At 40.4% G+C, this 16,071-nt stretch overlaps 1 protein-coding gene and 1 long non-coding RNA gene across 2 annotated transcripts in view; one reads left to right on the forward strand and one right to left on the reverse strand.

The window, feature by feature from the left end:
- TMEM52B (transmembrane protein 52B) overlaps window positions 1-5,152 on the reverse strand; it is a gene marked incomplete at both ends in the record, with an annotated part of 88,649 nt that extends 83,497 nt beyond the window's left edge. Inside the window, 2 exons of the mRNA XM_083354500.1 lie at window positions 4,607-4,650; window positions 5,096-5,152. Of these exons, the coding sequence (XP_083210626.1) occupies window positions 4,607-4,650; window positions 5,096-5,152 (101 nt within the window). The remainder of the gene's footprint in view (window positions 1-4,606; window positions 4,651-5,095) is intronic.
- LOC310635498 overlaps window positions 1-16,071 on the forward strand; it is an 838,887-nt gene that overhangs the window by 309,369 nt on the left and 513,447 nt on the right. The window contains exon 2 of the long non-coding RNA XR_014491437.1: window positions 11,178-12,276. This is a non-coding gene — a long non-coding RNA (uncharacterized lncRNA). The remainder of the gene's footprint in view (window positions 1-11,177; window positions 12,277-16,071) is intronic.

Raw genomic sequence — 16,071 nt, forward strand, 5'->3', positions numbered from 1 at the left:
GGACCCCTACCAATCGGGTTTCAGGCCCGGGTACAGCACGGAGACGGCATTGGTCGCTCTGGTGAATGATCTCTGGAGGGCTCGGGATAGGGGATATTCCTCTGTCCTAGTCCTATTAGACCTCTCGGCGGCTTTCGATACCATCGACCATGGTATCTTGCTGCGGCGTCTCAGGGGATTGGGAGTGGGAGGCACAGTTCTTCAGTGGTTCTCCTCCTATCTCCTGGGACGCTCGCAGTCGGTGTTGGCAGGGGGGCAGAGATCGGCCCCTAGGTCTCTCGTTTGTGGAGTTCCTCAGGGGTCGGTTCTCTCGCCTCTCCTGTTCAACATCTACATGAAACCGCTGGGTGAGATCATTCGTGGTTTTGGAGTTGGGTATCATCAATATGCCAATGATACCCAACTTTTCTTTTCGACCCCAAACCACCCCAGTGATGCCCTCGCTGTGATGTCCCGTTGCCTGGAGGCGGTTTGGGTCTGGATGGGGAGGAACAGACTTCAACTCAACCCTGACAAGACTGAGTGGCTGTACATTCCGGCATCCCAGGACATTCAAAATGTTCCATCTCTTTCTATGGGGGGTGAGCTCTTACCCCCCGTGGATAGGGCTCGCAACTTGGGAGTCCTCCTAGATTCACGGCTTACCCTGGAAGATCATATAGTGGCCGTGACTAGGGGGGCTTTCGCCCAGGTTCGCCTGGTGCGCCAGTTGCGGCCCTATCTGAACCGGGATGCCCTGTGTACGGTCACTCATGCGCTCGTGACCTCTCGCCTTGACTACTGTAATGCTCTCTACATGGGGCTTCCCTTGAAGACCACTCGGAGGCTCCAACTGGTACAGAATGCGGCCGCGAGAGTTGTCTTGGGAGTTTCCCGGTACTCCCATGTTACACCTTTGCTCCGCGAGCTGCATTGGTTACCAGTTGTCTTTCGGGTGAGGTTCAAGGTTTTGGTTATGATCTTTAAGTCCTTACATGGCATGGGTCCGGGTTACCTCGGGGACCACCTGCTGCCGGCATCAACTCCCCTCCGCCCTGTGCGTTCCCACAGAGAGGGCCTCCTCAGGGTGCCGCCAGTCAGGGAATGCCGACTGGTGGCCCCCAGGGGGAGGGCCTTCTCTGTGGGCGCTCCGGCATTATGGAACCAGCTGCCGGTGGAGCTCCGGACGGCATCAGACCTCCGAACTTTCCGTCGTGGCCTGAAGACCCACCTATTTGAATTGGCTGGTCTGGCCTGACGGGGGATTATGGGTTTTAATTTGTTGTTTTAGATTTGTATTACTGTTTTTAACTGGGCATGGGTTTAATCTTTTTTAATTTTTGTATTGTCTTTTTATATATGCCCTGTGAACTGCCCTGAGTCCCTACCAAGGAGAAGGGCGGTATACAAATTAAATAAAACTTGAAACTTGAAACTTGAAGGAGAACAACACTTCGAGATAAAAGAAATCCTAGATTCTAGGAAGTATCATGGAACAACTCAATACCTAGTAGCATGGAAACACCTTCCCTCCTCAGAAAATAAGTGGGTCAATAAATGTCACATTAGAGCACTGCTAAAGAAGTTTCATCCAGAATATCTCAACAAGACAGACTAACGTCTATTTTTTCCTCTACAGGTGGATCGCTCCTATTTTTAAAGGGGGGCAGGATGTCAGAATCCATTTATATCTCATTTCTAACTATCTCCTCTGATCTAAAAACAAATCCCACCTTCCCAGAATTCTGCCATATTCCCAAGGGAGAGAGGGGATATGCATGTGGGTTTTATTGCTTTTACTTCCTCTATTAACCACAATGTAACCTTTTGTTTATTTGCCTTCCTGTCTGCTACCCATTACAATGTAACAAATTGCCTCCTATACTATGCATCTCTCTGAACTTCTTCTCCCTTACCAGGCAGCTAGGAAAAAGGGGGAGGGGAAAAGAGATACAAACCTCCGGGATCTGGTATATTTCTCCATCCTCAAAAGGAGGTGTGGAAAGCTGTGGAACGATCATGCTGCAAACGGAACCGATTGATGTTACCTTCCCTTTCCCATGATGGACCTACCACCTGGGGATTGGCCAGTCTGAACTGCCTGGATGAACTGTTGGGTGGGGTTTTCTTAGGGACACTTTAAAATATCAATCTGTAAGAGAATCCCTCAAATGCCTGAGGGATATTATGCCTGCTATTCTGAAAGTTCCTGCTTGGAAGAAACTGTTTCCAAGAGTTCTGCTTTCCTAAGATGTGGGCTTGAAGTAGGTCCTGACATACAGATTGGGCAAGGCCTGGCTTGGAGGCAGTAACTGTGAGAGGGACCTAGTGGACGATCACTTAACTATGAGCCAGCAGTGTGCAGCAGCAACCAAAAAACCTAATACAATCTTGGGTTGTATAAACAGAGGCATAGTATCAAGATCACATGAGGTATTAGTACCACTTTATAAAGCCCTAGTAAGACCACACCTTGAATACTGCAACCAATTTTGGTCACCATATCACAAAAAAAGATCTTGAGAGACTGGAAAACATTCAGATAAGAGCAACTAAGATGATCAAAGGCCTGAAGACCAAAACATAGAAAGAACAGCTGGAGAACTTGGGTTTGTCCAGCCTAAAGAAAAGAAGAAATAGGGGAGACATGATAGCAGTATTCCAGTATCTGAGGGGCTTCCACAAGGCAGAGGAGGACAGGTTGCTCACCAGAGCACCAAAGGGAAGGATAAGAAACAATGGTTGGAAGCTGATCAAGGACAGAAGTAACCTGGAATTAAGGAGAAACTTCCTGACAGTTGAGGACAATCAACCAATGGAATAGCTTACCCCCAAAAATCATGGGCGCTCCATCACTGGAAGTTTTTAAAAGGAGACTGGACAATTATCTGACTGAGATGGTATAGGACCTCCTGCTTGAGCAGGGGGCTGGACTAGAAGACCTCTAAGATCCCTTCCAGCTCTATACTATTCTAATTACACAGGACTTGGGCACTGGCACTTTTTCCAGTGATTTTCTTTATACTCACAGCAATACCTCCTGCAATAATTTCAATGTACTCCTGAGTGCCATCCAAGGCAACAAAAATGGAGAGAAGTATTCTTGCCATCCCATCCTTCTGTTATTTTCCTAGGAGGCCTCACTCTGACTTCTGGTACTGAGTCTACATCTGCTTCAGCCATCCTGAGTGCTGTGCCTCTTCTATTTTTTACAGAGTTTACAATGCATGCTTAGGAGGCCAGAACATTCAGGCTGCTTAAAGTAGGCTGACTGCCAGAATTCAAAGTAACACCCCAGCAACAGCTCAGTGATATGTCCTTCTAACCTTCTAAAAGCATATGAGAGCAACATAAAAGATAAGAAAGTTAGACTCCCTCAAACTCTGTAATTCTGTATTGGAAAATATTCAGAATAATACATGAAATATGCTCCTTCTGCAACAATTGCATTTTAAAAGCCATACTTCTGCTGCTCATCCTCATGCATGATATGTCTATCTTGATTTTAAAATTCTATCCCCACTGCCTCATGTGTCCTTTAATTTCCAGATATAATCTGATAACTAGTAGCATCAATAAGAAAATGTGTGTGTGGTGGGGGGAAGATGTGCTATGAAGAAATCCTATTAAAAAGTTCTATTTCCAGAATACATTGGACAATTAGCTGGTTTCAAAAGAGGTGGAGGTTAATACAGTGTATCGGACTATAAAAAACCTTCAAAATATGACAAGTTTATGAATTATTATTAAAATACAAAATGAATGGACACTTTCAAAGAGGTCAGGTTTGGAAAGTTGTGCTATTCTGACTATTCTAAGGTCTTGATACCTTTAGTATTTTCAACCAGATTTAAAATATAAATCACATCTTCTTGAGAAGAATCTAATGATCCTATGGTCTCATACTTAGGATTAATATCTTGATATGTTTGTCTGCATGCATGTTTGTGTGTATACATGTGTGTGTGTGTATATATGAGCATCTTACCCAGATATCTGCTTTACCTCTGTGAAAACAATGTTCTAGCTAAGGCTGAACCAAAATCATCTCCCTCTAATTTTCTCCAAAGCGTGAAAATAGGAAAGAATTTCCCACTGATTTCTTGGAGAAAATTGCACTAACAATGTTATGATGTATACCAAACTAATGCAACTTTTTGAAGTGTTTGAGAGCTGTCTATTTTTTCCCATTCTTTATTTATTTTGTAATCCATAGACATTTCTCTCTACTGCTTGGAGAATAAAGCCATTCATCATGACATCTGCTCCAAATCTATCCAGGAACTGCAGACAGTGAACAACTTTATGCCTTGTACCACTTGAGATATGTAGGGCCTTTTCAGTAGGAAAAATAAGGTTATCACCCTTACAGATTTATAATATTATTATAAAATTATAATAATCATTTCTCCATTCCTAATATGCTACTTGATGGAGGTGAAGTAGGGACATAATTCTGTTTTCTCGCTCTCAATGAATTGTCAAAAAATACATGAGTGCAGCTAAAATTATTTATAGTCTTTTGCCAAAAATCTATTCCATCTAAAAACTGAAGCATTTTATATCCATATATCTTAGCTAGCTTATTGAAGTTATAAGAAAATGATGGTACTCTGTATATACTCACAGATCACTGTTTGTACAATTCTCTTGCAGTTTCACCTGAGGAATCTTAAAAGAGAAAAAGCAATGGCAAAATATTCTGCTTTCTTTCATAGAAATCATAGAATCATAGGGCTGGAAGGGACCTTGGATATTTTCTAATCCATGCCCCTGCCCTTGGCAGAAGACTTTATCATTCTGGATAAATAGTTCTCCAGTCTTTTCCTGAAGACCAGCAGCACCCCCAACTCAGGAGGCAAGCTGTTCTTTTTTTCCACCCTCACAATGTTAAAGTTACCCTTTTCTTGAACTGGTATAATATTCACAATTGTTTTCTTATCCTCATATAATCAGATATTTGAGTCTCTTTTTCTGTTGCTGTTCGGCATGAACAAGAAAGGTTTTCTACATTTTATTCTTACAAATCTACTTCCTAAATCAGAATTCATTTCCTTTTGGTTTTCCATCTCTTTTTATTTCTTGTTACTTTATGTAATGATCTAACATGGCTTACCTGAGCCAAACATGTCAAAGCAGAGATGGTTGCCACTTGGGTACATTTGCCCATCATACAATGTGGTTTTTCTTTTCCTTACCAAAAGTGGTGTTGCCTATTTAACTTAGGTTCATCATGCAGAGTCTGTAGACCAAGCAAATAAACAATGAAATAGGCTTGAGACACAGTGCTTTGCTTTTTCAGTCCATATGTTTTAGAAAGTAATGCAGTATTTCTTATTTATAGACATTATAGACATTCCCAAAATGCACATGCTTTCATGGTGTCTGTTCATAGTTACCTCAGAAGCTGAATGGGAAGACCCACAAAGTTGAAGAGGAAGCCAAATCACATTGTCCTTCAATGCAAAATGTTCCTGCTTATTTCTAATAGGGTTATTTGGCTTTTTTTTGCCCCTGCCTCCTCTTTGAAGACAGAGATCTAATTTAGGATGAAGGTTGCAGAGTAGTGCCTCTTTCTTCTTCCTTATTCTTTTTGCCAGAGAAATTCCCTTTCAAGCACAGGCTTTTATATTTTTCAGAAACTACTCTCATGAGATCTACTTAGTCACCCATGCTGCCAATGTCCAATGAAATACTAAAATGTTAATCTGTAATAAACTGCTGCCATTTCAGCAACTGGCCTCACATGACTAATATAGTTTTTTTTTCTTTTTCAAAGAAATTATTTTCCCTCAAGCTGCTTAATCAGAATCGTGTAACAACCTGCTGTTTTCCACGGGTATAACCACCTTGATTGCAGTTAAATTTCCTGTCCTTTGTTGTTTGTATATGTGCATGTATTGAGCTGGAAATGTATGTACTATATCCCATTATTGAAGAAATCCAAATATTTCTCAATAATCATTCACATTTTAATCAGGTTTATAGTTAACAATTTCCTTTGGGGCATGTAATACCTGTTCTGTGAAAGGCAAGTCAGTGCTGAATTGGAAAAGTTACTTATGCTCAATTACAACTACACTGCATCAGCAGTTAAGCTGGTGAATCATTACTCTGACATAGCTTTCAAAGGCAGCAAGCAGAACCAATGGATTCTGGAGCATGACAACCATTCTCAATTAGAGGATTTTTTTTAAAGGCATCTACAAACCTCATACTGATTCATGCACCAAGCAGACTAGTATGTTGGCCATTTCACTAATGCACAAAATGGTTATAATTTTGTAGCCTTGAAAAGAGGTCACTGGATGTTTACTATCATGTTTAAATATGCCTTTTTACAAACAGGTAACAATGGAGTCCTTGGAGTTCTCTGACCTTGGTTGAAGATGTTTCATCATCAGTGCTAGAAGGGAGTGGGGTTTGCACTCTTGCTTATTTACAAATGGCTTGCCCTTTCAGTGTTGTGCTTTTATTTTATTTTATTTAGAGAATTTATATGTCCACCTATTCACTTTCACCAGGCGGCTTACAAAAAATAAAAACCCAATATACAACAGTAAAAAGAGTAAAAATAATAAGCCCCCGTCCCTTTCATGACAACAATCAATCAAATAAGCTACATGATGGGTTCCATCCACCTCTGGCTTCCCTTGTCCACTGGCAAAACCAGGTCTTCAGGGACTTGTGAAAAAGTATCAAAATGGCTGTCAGGACCCACTTCAATCCCACATCTTAAGAAAGCAGAACTCTTGGAAGCGATTTCTTCCAACAGGAACTTTTATTAAGAGTAGTTGATAGCAGGCATAATATATAGGATCTGAGATTTCCCACGCAGAACGATAGATTAAGGTATCCCCAAGCAAGACCCCACCCCATAGTCTGCCCAGCCAGTCTGGGACAGCCAATCCCCAGGTGTTAGGTCCATCATGAGAAAAGGGGAGATAACATCGGCCCATCTCCAGTTCAGACAGCGATGGTCGGCGGCATCTTCAAACTATTCTCTGAGAGCATAGAAATAAACCAGGCACTGAGGTGACATTCCTTATTTCCTCCCTTGTTCTAGCTGACAGTTTAGGGAGATAAAGTTCAGAGACAGAGGTAACGCAGGAAGCAAATTGTTACATTATAGCAGATAAAGGACACAGAGGCAATAAACAAAAGCAAAAGGTTACATTGTAGAGATAGAGGAAGCAGAGGCAATAAACCCTTGCCCTTGGGAGTATGACAGAACCCAGGGAAAGGTGAGATTTGATTTTGAGTCAGAGGAGATAGATAGAAATGACATAGGACTGAGTTGTGACATCCTGCCCCCCTTAAAAATAGGAAAGATCCACCTGTAGAGAAAACAAAACAGGTATAGAGGTTAGTCTGGTTTGTTGTGATATTCTGTATGAAACCTCTTTAGCAGTTTGGGTGCTCTGACATGATATTTGTGGACCTACTCGTTCTGTCAGTCCAGCAAGTGTTTGAGCGTAAAACAGAATTAGTGAAAGTGCGGACTTCCGGGTGGCAAGGCTCCGTCGATGGCAGTCATTTCTGACCGTCAGCCCCGTTGTTCCGTTTGAATTGCGAAAACAGCGACAATCAGCTGTTTTGCGGTTTGGGAATCCTCCCCTTGGGAGAAGAGGGGAGGGTGAGCATTCAGGTAGAGGTAGAGCTCCCCTAGACCCCCCCCCCGGAATTATTAATCTGGGGGGTCGAAGGGTGAGAGCTCCCTCGGAGCCTGAATTAACTCTGGACTTGGGGACTCTTCTGTTTTAAGGTTTTAAAACAGAGCAGGACACTGCAACCATCCCTGCACTCAATAGTGTACTCTGGATTACTTGGACGCAGGCAGAGCTGAGCAGGAGAATATTGAACCAGCAAGTATATGATCTTTAACTCCGTTTTAACTTAAAAGAAGGGGAGGAAGATGGTGCTGGAATAAATTTTTTGGAGAAAGCAGGAAGAACAAAAGAATAAGGAAAATAAAATAAAAGATCAAGGAGGAAGACAGAAAGTGGATTTTTAAAGTTGTAAAAGATTCTGTTAAAAACATTTGAAGTTGGCTTAAAAGTGATTTAAAAGATTTGGATATTTAACAGTGAAGCAACAAAGTTGCAATTTGGGCAGAAAAGTGAACGTGAGAAATGAAATTTAATTGGGTGTTAAAATGGCTTCCAAACCATCTAGATTTACCGTTTCTAAAAGTGCGGGGGCATCACCAGTTCAACAATCTGGACTTCAGACATTGATGCCACCCCCTGCAGCACCTACACCCACGTTAACACTAAAAGATTTAAAAGATGCTTTAAAACTTCAATCTGAGTAAATATCTGAGCAAATGGCAAAGCTCATTAATAAGAAAAAATGAGAGGATATTTTGATGGCATTTCAGGGACTGACAGTTTGTATTGAGAGTCTGGGTGAACATGTGGAAGAAGTTAAGCAAAATAATTTGATATTGGAGGCTAAAATGTGTGAAGCTGAGAATAAAATGGATAAAATTGATGATGAGGTGGTAATGATACAATATAGAGACATGGAGTTTGCTTTGAGGATAAGAGGTTTGAAAGAAAATCCACAAGAAAATTTGGAAGAGATATTGGCAAAAGCTATGGCACCTATTTTGGGTTGGAGAGTTGAAGATTTTATATTGGAAATAGATATAATATTTTGTGTCAACTCCTGGATTGCTAGGCAAAGAAAATTACCAAGAGATGTGGTTGTTTATTTCACAAAGAGAATAATCAGAAATGCGATTATTCAAGCCTTTTATAATAACAGATTTACAGTGGCTGATCAAGAGGTCTTAATTTTGAAAGAAATTCCACCAAGAATTTTAAGAAAAAGGAAAGAATTTGTTTTCCTGACAGATGAATTAAAAAAACGACAGATCCAGTTTAGATGAGAGATACCAGCTGGGATAGTGGTGAATTATGCTGATACAAGATATCGTCTTAATACAGTTCTGAAGGCACAAGATTTTTATTGTAATATACTGAAAGCAGACTCACCGCCATCCCCAGAATTTAAAAGAGGAAAGGAAGAAGGAGCATGACAGATACAATTGGAAGAAATCACCTCACTGATTCCAAAAGAAGCACAGCAAACTCTGGAAATTGCACAGCCCTTGGTCCCATTACAAGAATCAAAGGCTCAAAGAGTGACACGGGCTGCAACCAGATGAAAGGAACAACAACAATAGCAACAGAAACAGTATCGTACAATTACAACTCAAGAATCTAATAGTGAAACAGTGGGAGGAGCAAGACCAAAGAGGCAGATGCTTGTGGATCTGCAAGATACGCTCCGAAAGCTTCAAGTCGCAAAAGATGGCGACAAAGTTTCTAACATGGAATGTTAATGATTTAAATTCACCGCAAAAGAGAAAGAAAATATTTCAGTATTTGAAACAATTTAAAAATGATGTTATATGTTTGCAGGAAATGCATATCCATTTATCTGATCAAAATATTTGATAAACTCTAGATTGGGTATACAGTTTATTGCATCTGCTACAGAAAAGAAAAATGGTACAGTTATTTATGTGAAGAAGACTTTAACAGCTAACCTAATTGAAGCAGATAAAGAAGGAAGATATATTATAATTGAACTTTTAATAGAAGGGAAGAAAATACTTTTAATTGGATTATATGCACCTAATCAACAACAAGGAGAATTTTACAAACTTCTACATAATAAAATAATTCAATGGGATGATAAATCGTGTATTTTAATGGGAGACTGGAATGGAGTGCTGGACTCACAGAAAGATAAAAAAGGACCTTTTAAAAGTACTCCAAATCATGCTAGATTGCCTAAATCCTTTTTTGATATGAAAGATGATTTGGAACTGAGAGATGTCTGGAGAGAATGAAACGTGGAAGGAAGGGATTTTACTTTTTTTTCTGATAGACATCAATCTTTTTCCAGGATCGACTTTGTATTAACTACTAATGATATTTTTTTCCTAGGGTTAAAAAGATTAAGATATGTCCAAGAACTTTATCAGATCAAAGTCCAGTATGGATGGAATTGGACAAGGGGAAGGGAGATAGGAGATCTTGGAGGTTAAATGAAAATTTGTTTAGATATGAAGAAAATGTGGAAGAATGTAAAAAACGAATGAAAGAATTTTTTATTATAAAAATGCATAAGGGTACACCCATTGAAATGGTTTGGGATGCAAGTAAAGCTTATATGAGAGGAGTGTTCATATATTTGAATAATAAATATAGACGTAGATTGGAATATAAGCGTAAAGAATTAGAGGAAGAAATAAACATGAAAGAGAAGGCTTTTATTTTGAACTCATCCAATAAGAGGCTGAAAGAAGCAATTAATTTGTTAAGAGGGCAGTTTGATATGTTGATAGCAGATCAAGTGGCAACTAATTTATGATATGTCAAACATAATACTTTTTACAATGCTAATAAGCCAGGTAGATGGTTAGCTTATTTGTTAAGGAAAAAACAAAAATCACGTAATATAGTTAAGATAGAATATAAGGGTAATGAGGTGTTTCAGCAAAATCTTATTAAAAAGGCTTTTGTTGAATTTTATTCCAAATTATATGCTAGGGATATAACTCAAGGTTTAGATATAGATAGGTATTTACACAATATACACAATATACTATACTTACACAAGAGCAAAGGGAAGGGATGAATCAACTGATAACTGCTGAAGAAATTATTTTAGCAATTAAACAACTAAAAGTGGGTAAGGCACCTGGAACAGATGGTTTGACAGCCATATATTATAAAAACTTACAATTAGAGTTGGTGGAACCTTTAAAAGAATTATTTAGAACAATTCAATCTGGAGGAGAAGTGCCTCCATCGTGGAAAACAGCATTTATAAGGTTGATTCGAAAGGAAGATCAAGATCTTACCCAATCTAAAAATTACAGACCTATATCGCTTTTAAATACTGATTATAAGATATTTGCAAAGATCTTAGCAAATAGATTAATGAAGGTCGTGCAGCAAATGATTTATAGTGATCAAACAGGATTTATTTAATGGTAGACAAATGAAAAATAATGTGAGACATATTGTAAACTTATTAGAATATTTGGAAAGAAATAATCAAGTCCCTGCAGCGCTGATTTTTTTGGATGCTGAAAAGGCGTTTGATCAATTGAATTGGCAATTTTTATTTAAAGTTTTAGAGAAGATGGAGTTTGGCAATACGTTTTTACAACCTATCAGGGCAATATATCAGAAACAAACAGCTCAAATAATAATTAATGGTAGTTTAACAGAAGCTTGCAAAATTGAAAAGGGTACAAGACAGGGATGTCCGTTGTCACCATTACTGTTTGTTTTAATATTGGAAATATTATTGATTAAGATACATGACTCAAATAAAATAAAGGGAGTTAGAGATCAAGATTATAGATTGAGAGCGTTTGCAGATGACTTGGTTATTACATTAAGTCAACCGACTCAATCGGTTATAGATTTAATGGAAATAATTCTGCAATATTGACAAGTTTCTGGATTTAAGGTAAACAGGCAAAAAACTAAAATATTGTCTAAAAATATGACTACAGAACAAAAGGTAGTTCTAGAAAAATTAACAGGATTTGAAATAGTTAAAAAGATTAAATATTTGGGGGTATATGTTTCAGACTCAAGTGTGAAATTATATAAAAATAATTATGAATTGTTATGGTTAAAAATGCAAAAAGAGTTAGATAGTTGGAGAAAATTACAATTGTGTTTATTGGGAAGAATTGCAGCAGTGAAAATGAATGTTTTACCAAAATTTTTATTTTTGTTTCAAATGATACCTATATTTAAAAAAGATTCAAATTTGGAGGAATGGCAGAAAGGTATTAATAAATTTATTTGGGCAGGGAAAAGACAGAGAGTAAAACTTAAGATAATGGAAGATATACATGAAAGAGGTGGTCTTAAAATGCCCAACTTTAAATTATATTATGAGGCTGCGGCTTTATCGTCAATGAGTAATTGGTTTAATTTAACAGAAGGAAGATTATTGAATATTGAGGGATGTGATTTATTATATGGCTGGCATGCATATCTATTGTATGATAAAAAGGTGGATAATGTTTTTAAGACACATATATTAAGGTATGCCCTGTTGCAAGTTTGGAAAAAAGTATCGATACAAGTTAAATTATAAAATACCAATTTGGGCAATACCTAAACATGCGATAGAAAATATAAGTTTGGGATTTAAACATGATGTGATTACATTTAAAGATATTTTTAGACTGGAAAGGAATGTATGGCAATTAAAGCCATTTAATATTTTAAAAGAAGGAAAAATGGTACAAACCTGGTTTCAGTATGGCCAGATACAAGCTAGATGGAAAGAAGTTCAGAAAATTGGCATTTTGACAACAGATGAAAATTTGGTAAAACAAATTAGAGAACAAAGTCAAGTGCATATAAGAAGGATAATGCATTGATAGAAATAGATTCAGAAACAGAACTTGTTAAAGATTGTATGATAAAATGGGCCAAGAATATTCAAGAGCCAATAACGATGGATACCTGGGGGAAAACTTGGGTCAGGAATGTAACATTTACTCAGGCACAAAATTTAAGAGAGAATTTTTATAAAATGTTTTATAGATGGCATTTAGATCCTAAAAAAACAGCATGTATGTATCCAAATTATCAGCCTAAATGTTGGAGGTGTGGTTGTGAGGATGCAACGTACTACCATATATGGTGGACTTGTAAAAAAGTTAAAGCTTTTTGGATTAAAATTTGGTGGAATATGCAGAAGATATTTAAGAAAAAGATAAGGTTTTCTCCACAGTTATTTCTGCTGGGTATCATTACAGATTGTACTGTTATAGAAACTAAATTGATGTTGAATTTAATAACAGCAGCAAGACTTTTGGTGTCTCAATACTGGAAGAAGGAGGAATTGCCTACTGTAGAAGAATGGACTTTAAAAGTTTCAAACTTGGAAGAAATGGCAAAAATTTCAGCATATTTGAAAGAACAATCGCAACAGTGTTCTGTACCAGCCTACTACCGGCCCTGCAGAAAAGGCAGGGACAACCCCTTTACAAGAAGGCAAGAGGCTGGAACTAAGCCTGCCAAATTTATGGACACAAAACAGAGCAAACAGAGCAAAACAAAACACGAACCATGAAACAGGAGCTATTCAAACGGTTGCCTTCAGCAAACTAGCCCTCCCACACATTCCCCTTTTAAACAGTTCAAGGCGTGGCTTCTCTCTGCCTCCTTCCGAGGTGCCCCATTGCCTTCCTCTGTTTACTCCTGCTTGACTGCCTCCTGCGTTGGGCATCCTTGAACAGGGCCAGCTGTGGGTCATCTTCATCCACACTGTCAGGCTCATACAGCTGGGTCTGCGCCGTAACCAGATTTATTTATTTATTTAATTTTAATTCCATTTATATCCCGCCCTTCTCCGAAGACTCAGGGCGGCTTACAAGCTTAGCAGTAGCCTTCATTCTATGTATATGCCTGCTTATTAGGGCTTTCATACACCCCCCAAGCGGCATTATTACAAAGTCAGCTTAATTGCCCCCAACAATCTGGGTCCTCATTTTACCTACCTCGGAAGGATGGAAGGCTGAGTCAACCTTGAGCCTGGTGGGATGCGAACCTGCACTAATTGCAGGCAGCTGGTGTTACTTAAGGAGGCATTAGCCCACTGCTCCACCAAGGAGGGGCCTGGCTGAGGGCTCTGCGGAGCCTCAAGGCTATCCTCAGCAAGCTCTCCAACACCCCCCTCTTCCTCCTCTGAATCGTCCGACCCAACTGCCGAACCCACAGGCTGACCCTGAATCACAACACAGAGATATATTTCAGAATGGAGAAGATGGATTGATTATATTCAGAATAAATATGGGACTAAAAAAATTTCATTTAGCATATGAATGAGTATTAGAATTATAAGATGTATTATTATTTAGTTATGTTTAAGTGGTGTTAAAGTGTGATAGGATTTAAAGTGTATTTATAGATGGTTAGCATATTTTAGCTCAAGTTTGTTAGAGGCAATACCCTTTATTCAGCTCTGGGAAGTCGGGGGGAGGGGGAGGGAGGGGAAGTTTGGGGGGAGGGGGAGGGAGGGGGACTTGGGGGAAGGGGAGGGAAGGAGTTTATGCTTAAAATGTATTGTTCCATTTCAGTGAGGATGTGTACATGCATGGTTGCAGTGCCCCTTCACTGCCACAGCGATTGCGTCTGCCTGTATTATCAAAGGTTTATCCAGGTCTGGGTGCCTCAGTATGCGTTTGGCGGAAAAGAGTCTCTTAAACCTCTCGAACACCACTTGGCATTCCATTGTCCATTTCAGTGGCTGGCTGGGTTTCACTGAGGTTTCCATCTCCTTCTTCTCTTTAGGGCTCATGGAGTACAATTTGGAGTTTTGCCCTGGGTTTGACTTCTATGGCACAGTCCGTGGGTCAATGAGAAGGGAGCTCATTTGTCCGTTCCTCACTGAAAACTTCAGCAAGTTGTTTGTATTCCTCCAGTATTTCGGGCAACCCCTTTTCCTCTCCCACCAACGCTTTCTCCACTCCTGGGCTTGGTAGGGCTCCTTGGGGTGTTGTGTTCACATGATCCCCTTTGGGGAATTTGAGCTCTACAGCCTCTGTTGCCTTCGTGGCAGGTTCTCGTGGCTTGGTTGGGGACTTCCCTGACTTTCTGGCCAGTGATCAATCTGGGTTGCATTGAAGGACTTTTGAGCAGCACTCTATGGTGCAATGCCCCTCTCTCCTGCATTTGAAACAGCGTGTTGACTTCTTGCTGGTTCAACTTCTTGCTGGTTCACCCAATGGCTCAGGGGGCGAGCAGCCGCATGGTTTTCCTCGGTGGTGCCTCTTCAGTAGGTCAATCTCTGCTTCCTCCGCCAGGACGTACCATTCATCTAGTCAGCGTGTGTCCCCTAGGGGCAGGCAAGGATTATACAGGTTGTAGTTTAGGCCATCTTTGAAATGGCTAAGGAGGATGTCTTCCGGCCAGTTCAGCTTGTTGGCCTGGAATTCTTGTGTACATTTGGCTACCGGACATCTGCCTTGCCTCACTGTTCTGATCTTCTCGCGGGCTTTTCGGTCAGCCAGGGGGGTCCTCAAATTGCTTTCTCAGTGAGGACATGAAATGGTTGAAATTGTGGAGCTCTGAGGCATTGGAATTGTGCAGTTTCACCGTCCAGTCTGTGGCTGCCCTGTCCAGAGCGGACTGCATGGCACGGATACAGGCTTTGTCATTGGAGATGTCTCATCTGTATTCTTTCATGTAGCTGAGCACTTGGGTTAGGAAGAACACCAAGTGCTGTGACTCTCCGCTGAATTTTGGATCCAGTGGCAGGAATCTTTGGATGGATCAGTACCATCACTGCCAATGGTGTTGTCTCCCATCCTGATCAGCAGCTGCAGCTTGGCGGAGAATGGGGGCTGCCCAAGTGGTAACTGCTGTCTCGGGAGTCTCAGTGGACATCCCTGGGAGTTCAGCTTCTGATTCCTCCTCAGTGTCTCTCTGGCTGCAGCCCAATGTATTGGTGTGGCCACGGAGTTCAGGTTTCTCATCCCCAAGAGAGCTGAGGGTTCTTTTCATCAGCTTTCTCTAGGATCCAATTCAAGTGCTGTGCGCAATCTCCTTCCTCTTTGCTAAGGTGAAGGGATTTCTCCATTTCTTGCTTCCATCCAGATTGGTGGCTGCCTTGTCTCAGGGTCACCTTTCTCAATCTCTTCTCCCACTCATCTTTATTTCCAACGCCCATCAACTACCGAGATTTGTGGCTGTGCGTTTCCACCCCTTCTTCTTCTGAGGAGTAGGACATCTCGGATCCCGACAGTTGGCAGGGTCCCGGCTGGAGGGAGGGCTCCCCCTTCGCAGTGGGTTCTTCCTTCCCTGCCCCATTGTCTAACATTGTAGATTTTGGAAATGCCCCCAGTAAGGGTCTTCCTTCCAGGTTGACTATTACTGCAGATCCTGTCTAATGTCAGGATCCACTTCAAGCCCACATCTTAAGAAAGCAGAATTCTTGGAAGTGATTCCTTCCAATAGGAACTTTTATTAAGAATACTTGATAGCAGGCATAATAGACAGGATCTGAGATTTCCCACACAGAACGATAGATTAAGGTATC

The sequence above is a fragment of the Vipera ursinii genome (genome assembly GCF_947247035.1).
Source record: "Vipera ursinii genome assembly, chromosome: 2".
Taxonomy (NCBI): Eukaryota; Metazoa; Chordata; class Lepidosauria; order Squamata; family Viperidae; genus Vipera; species Vipera ursinii.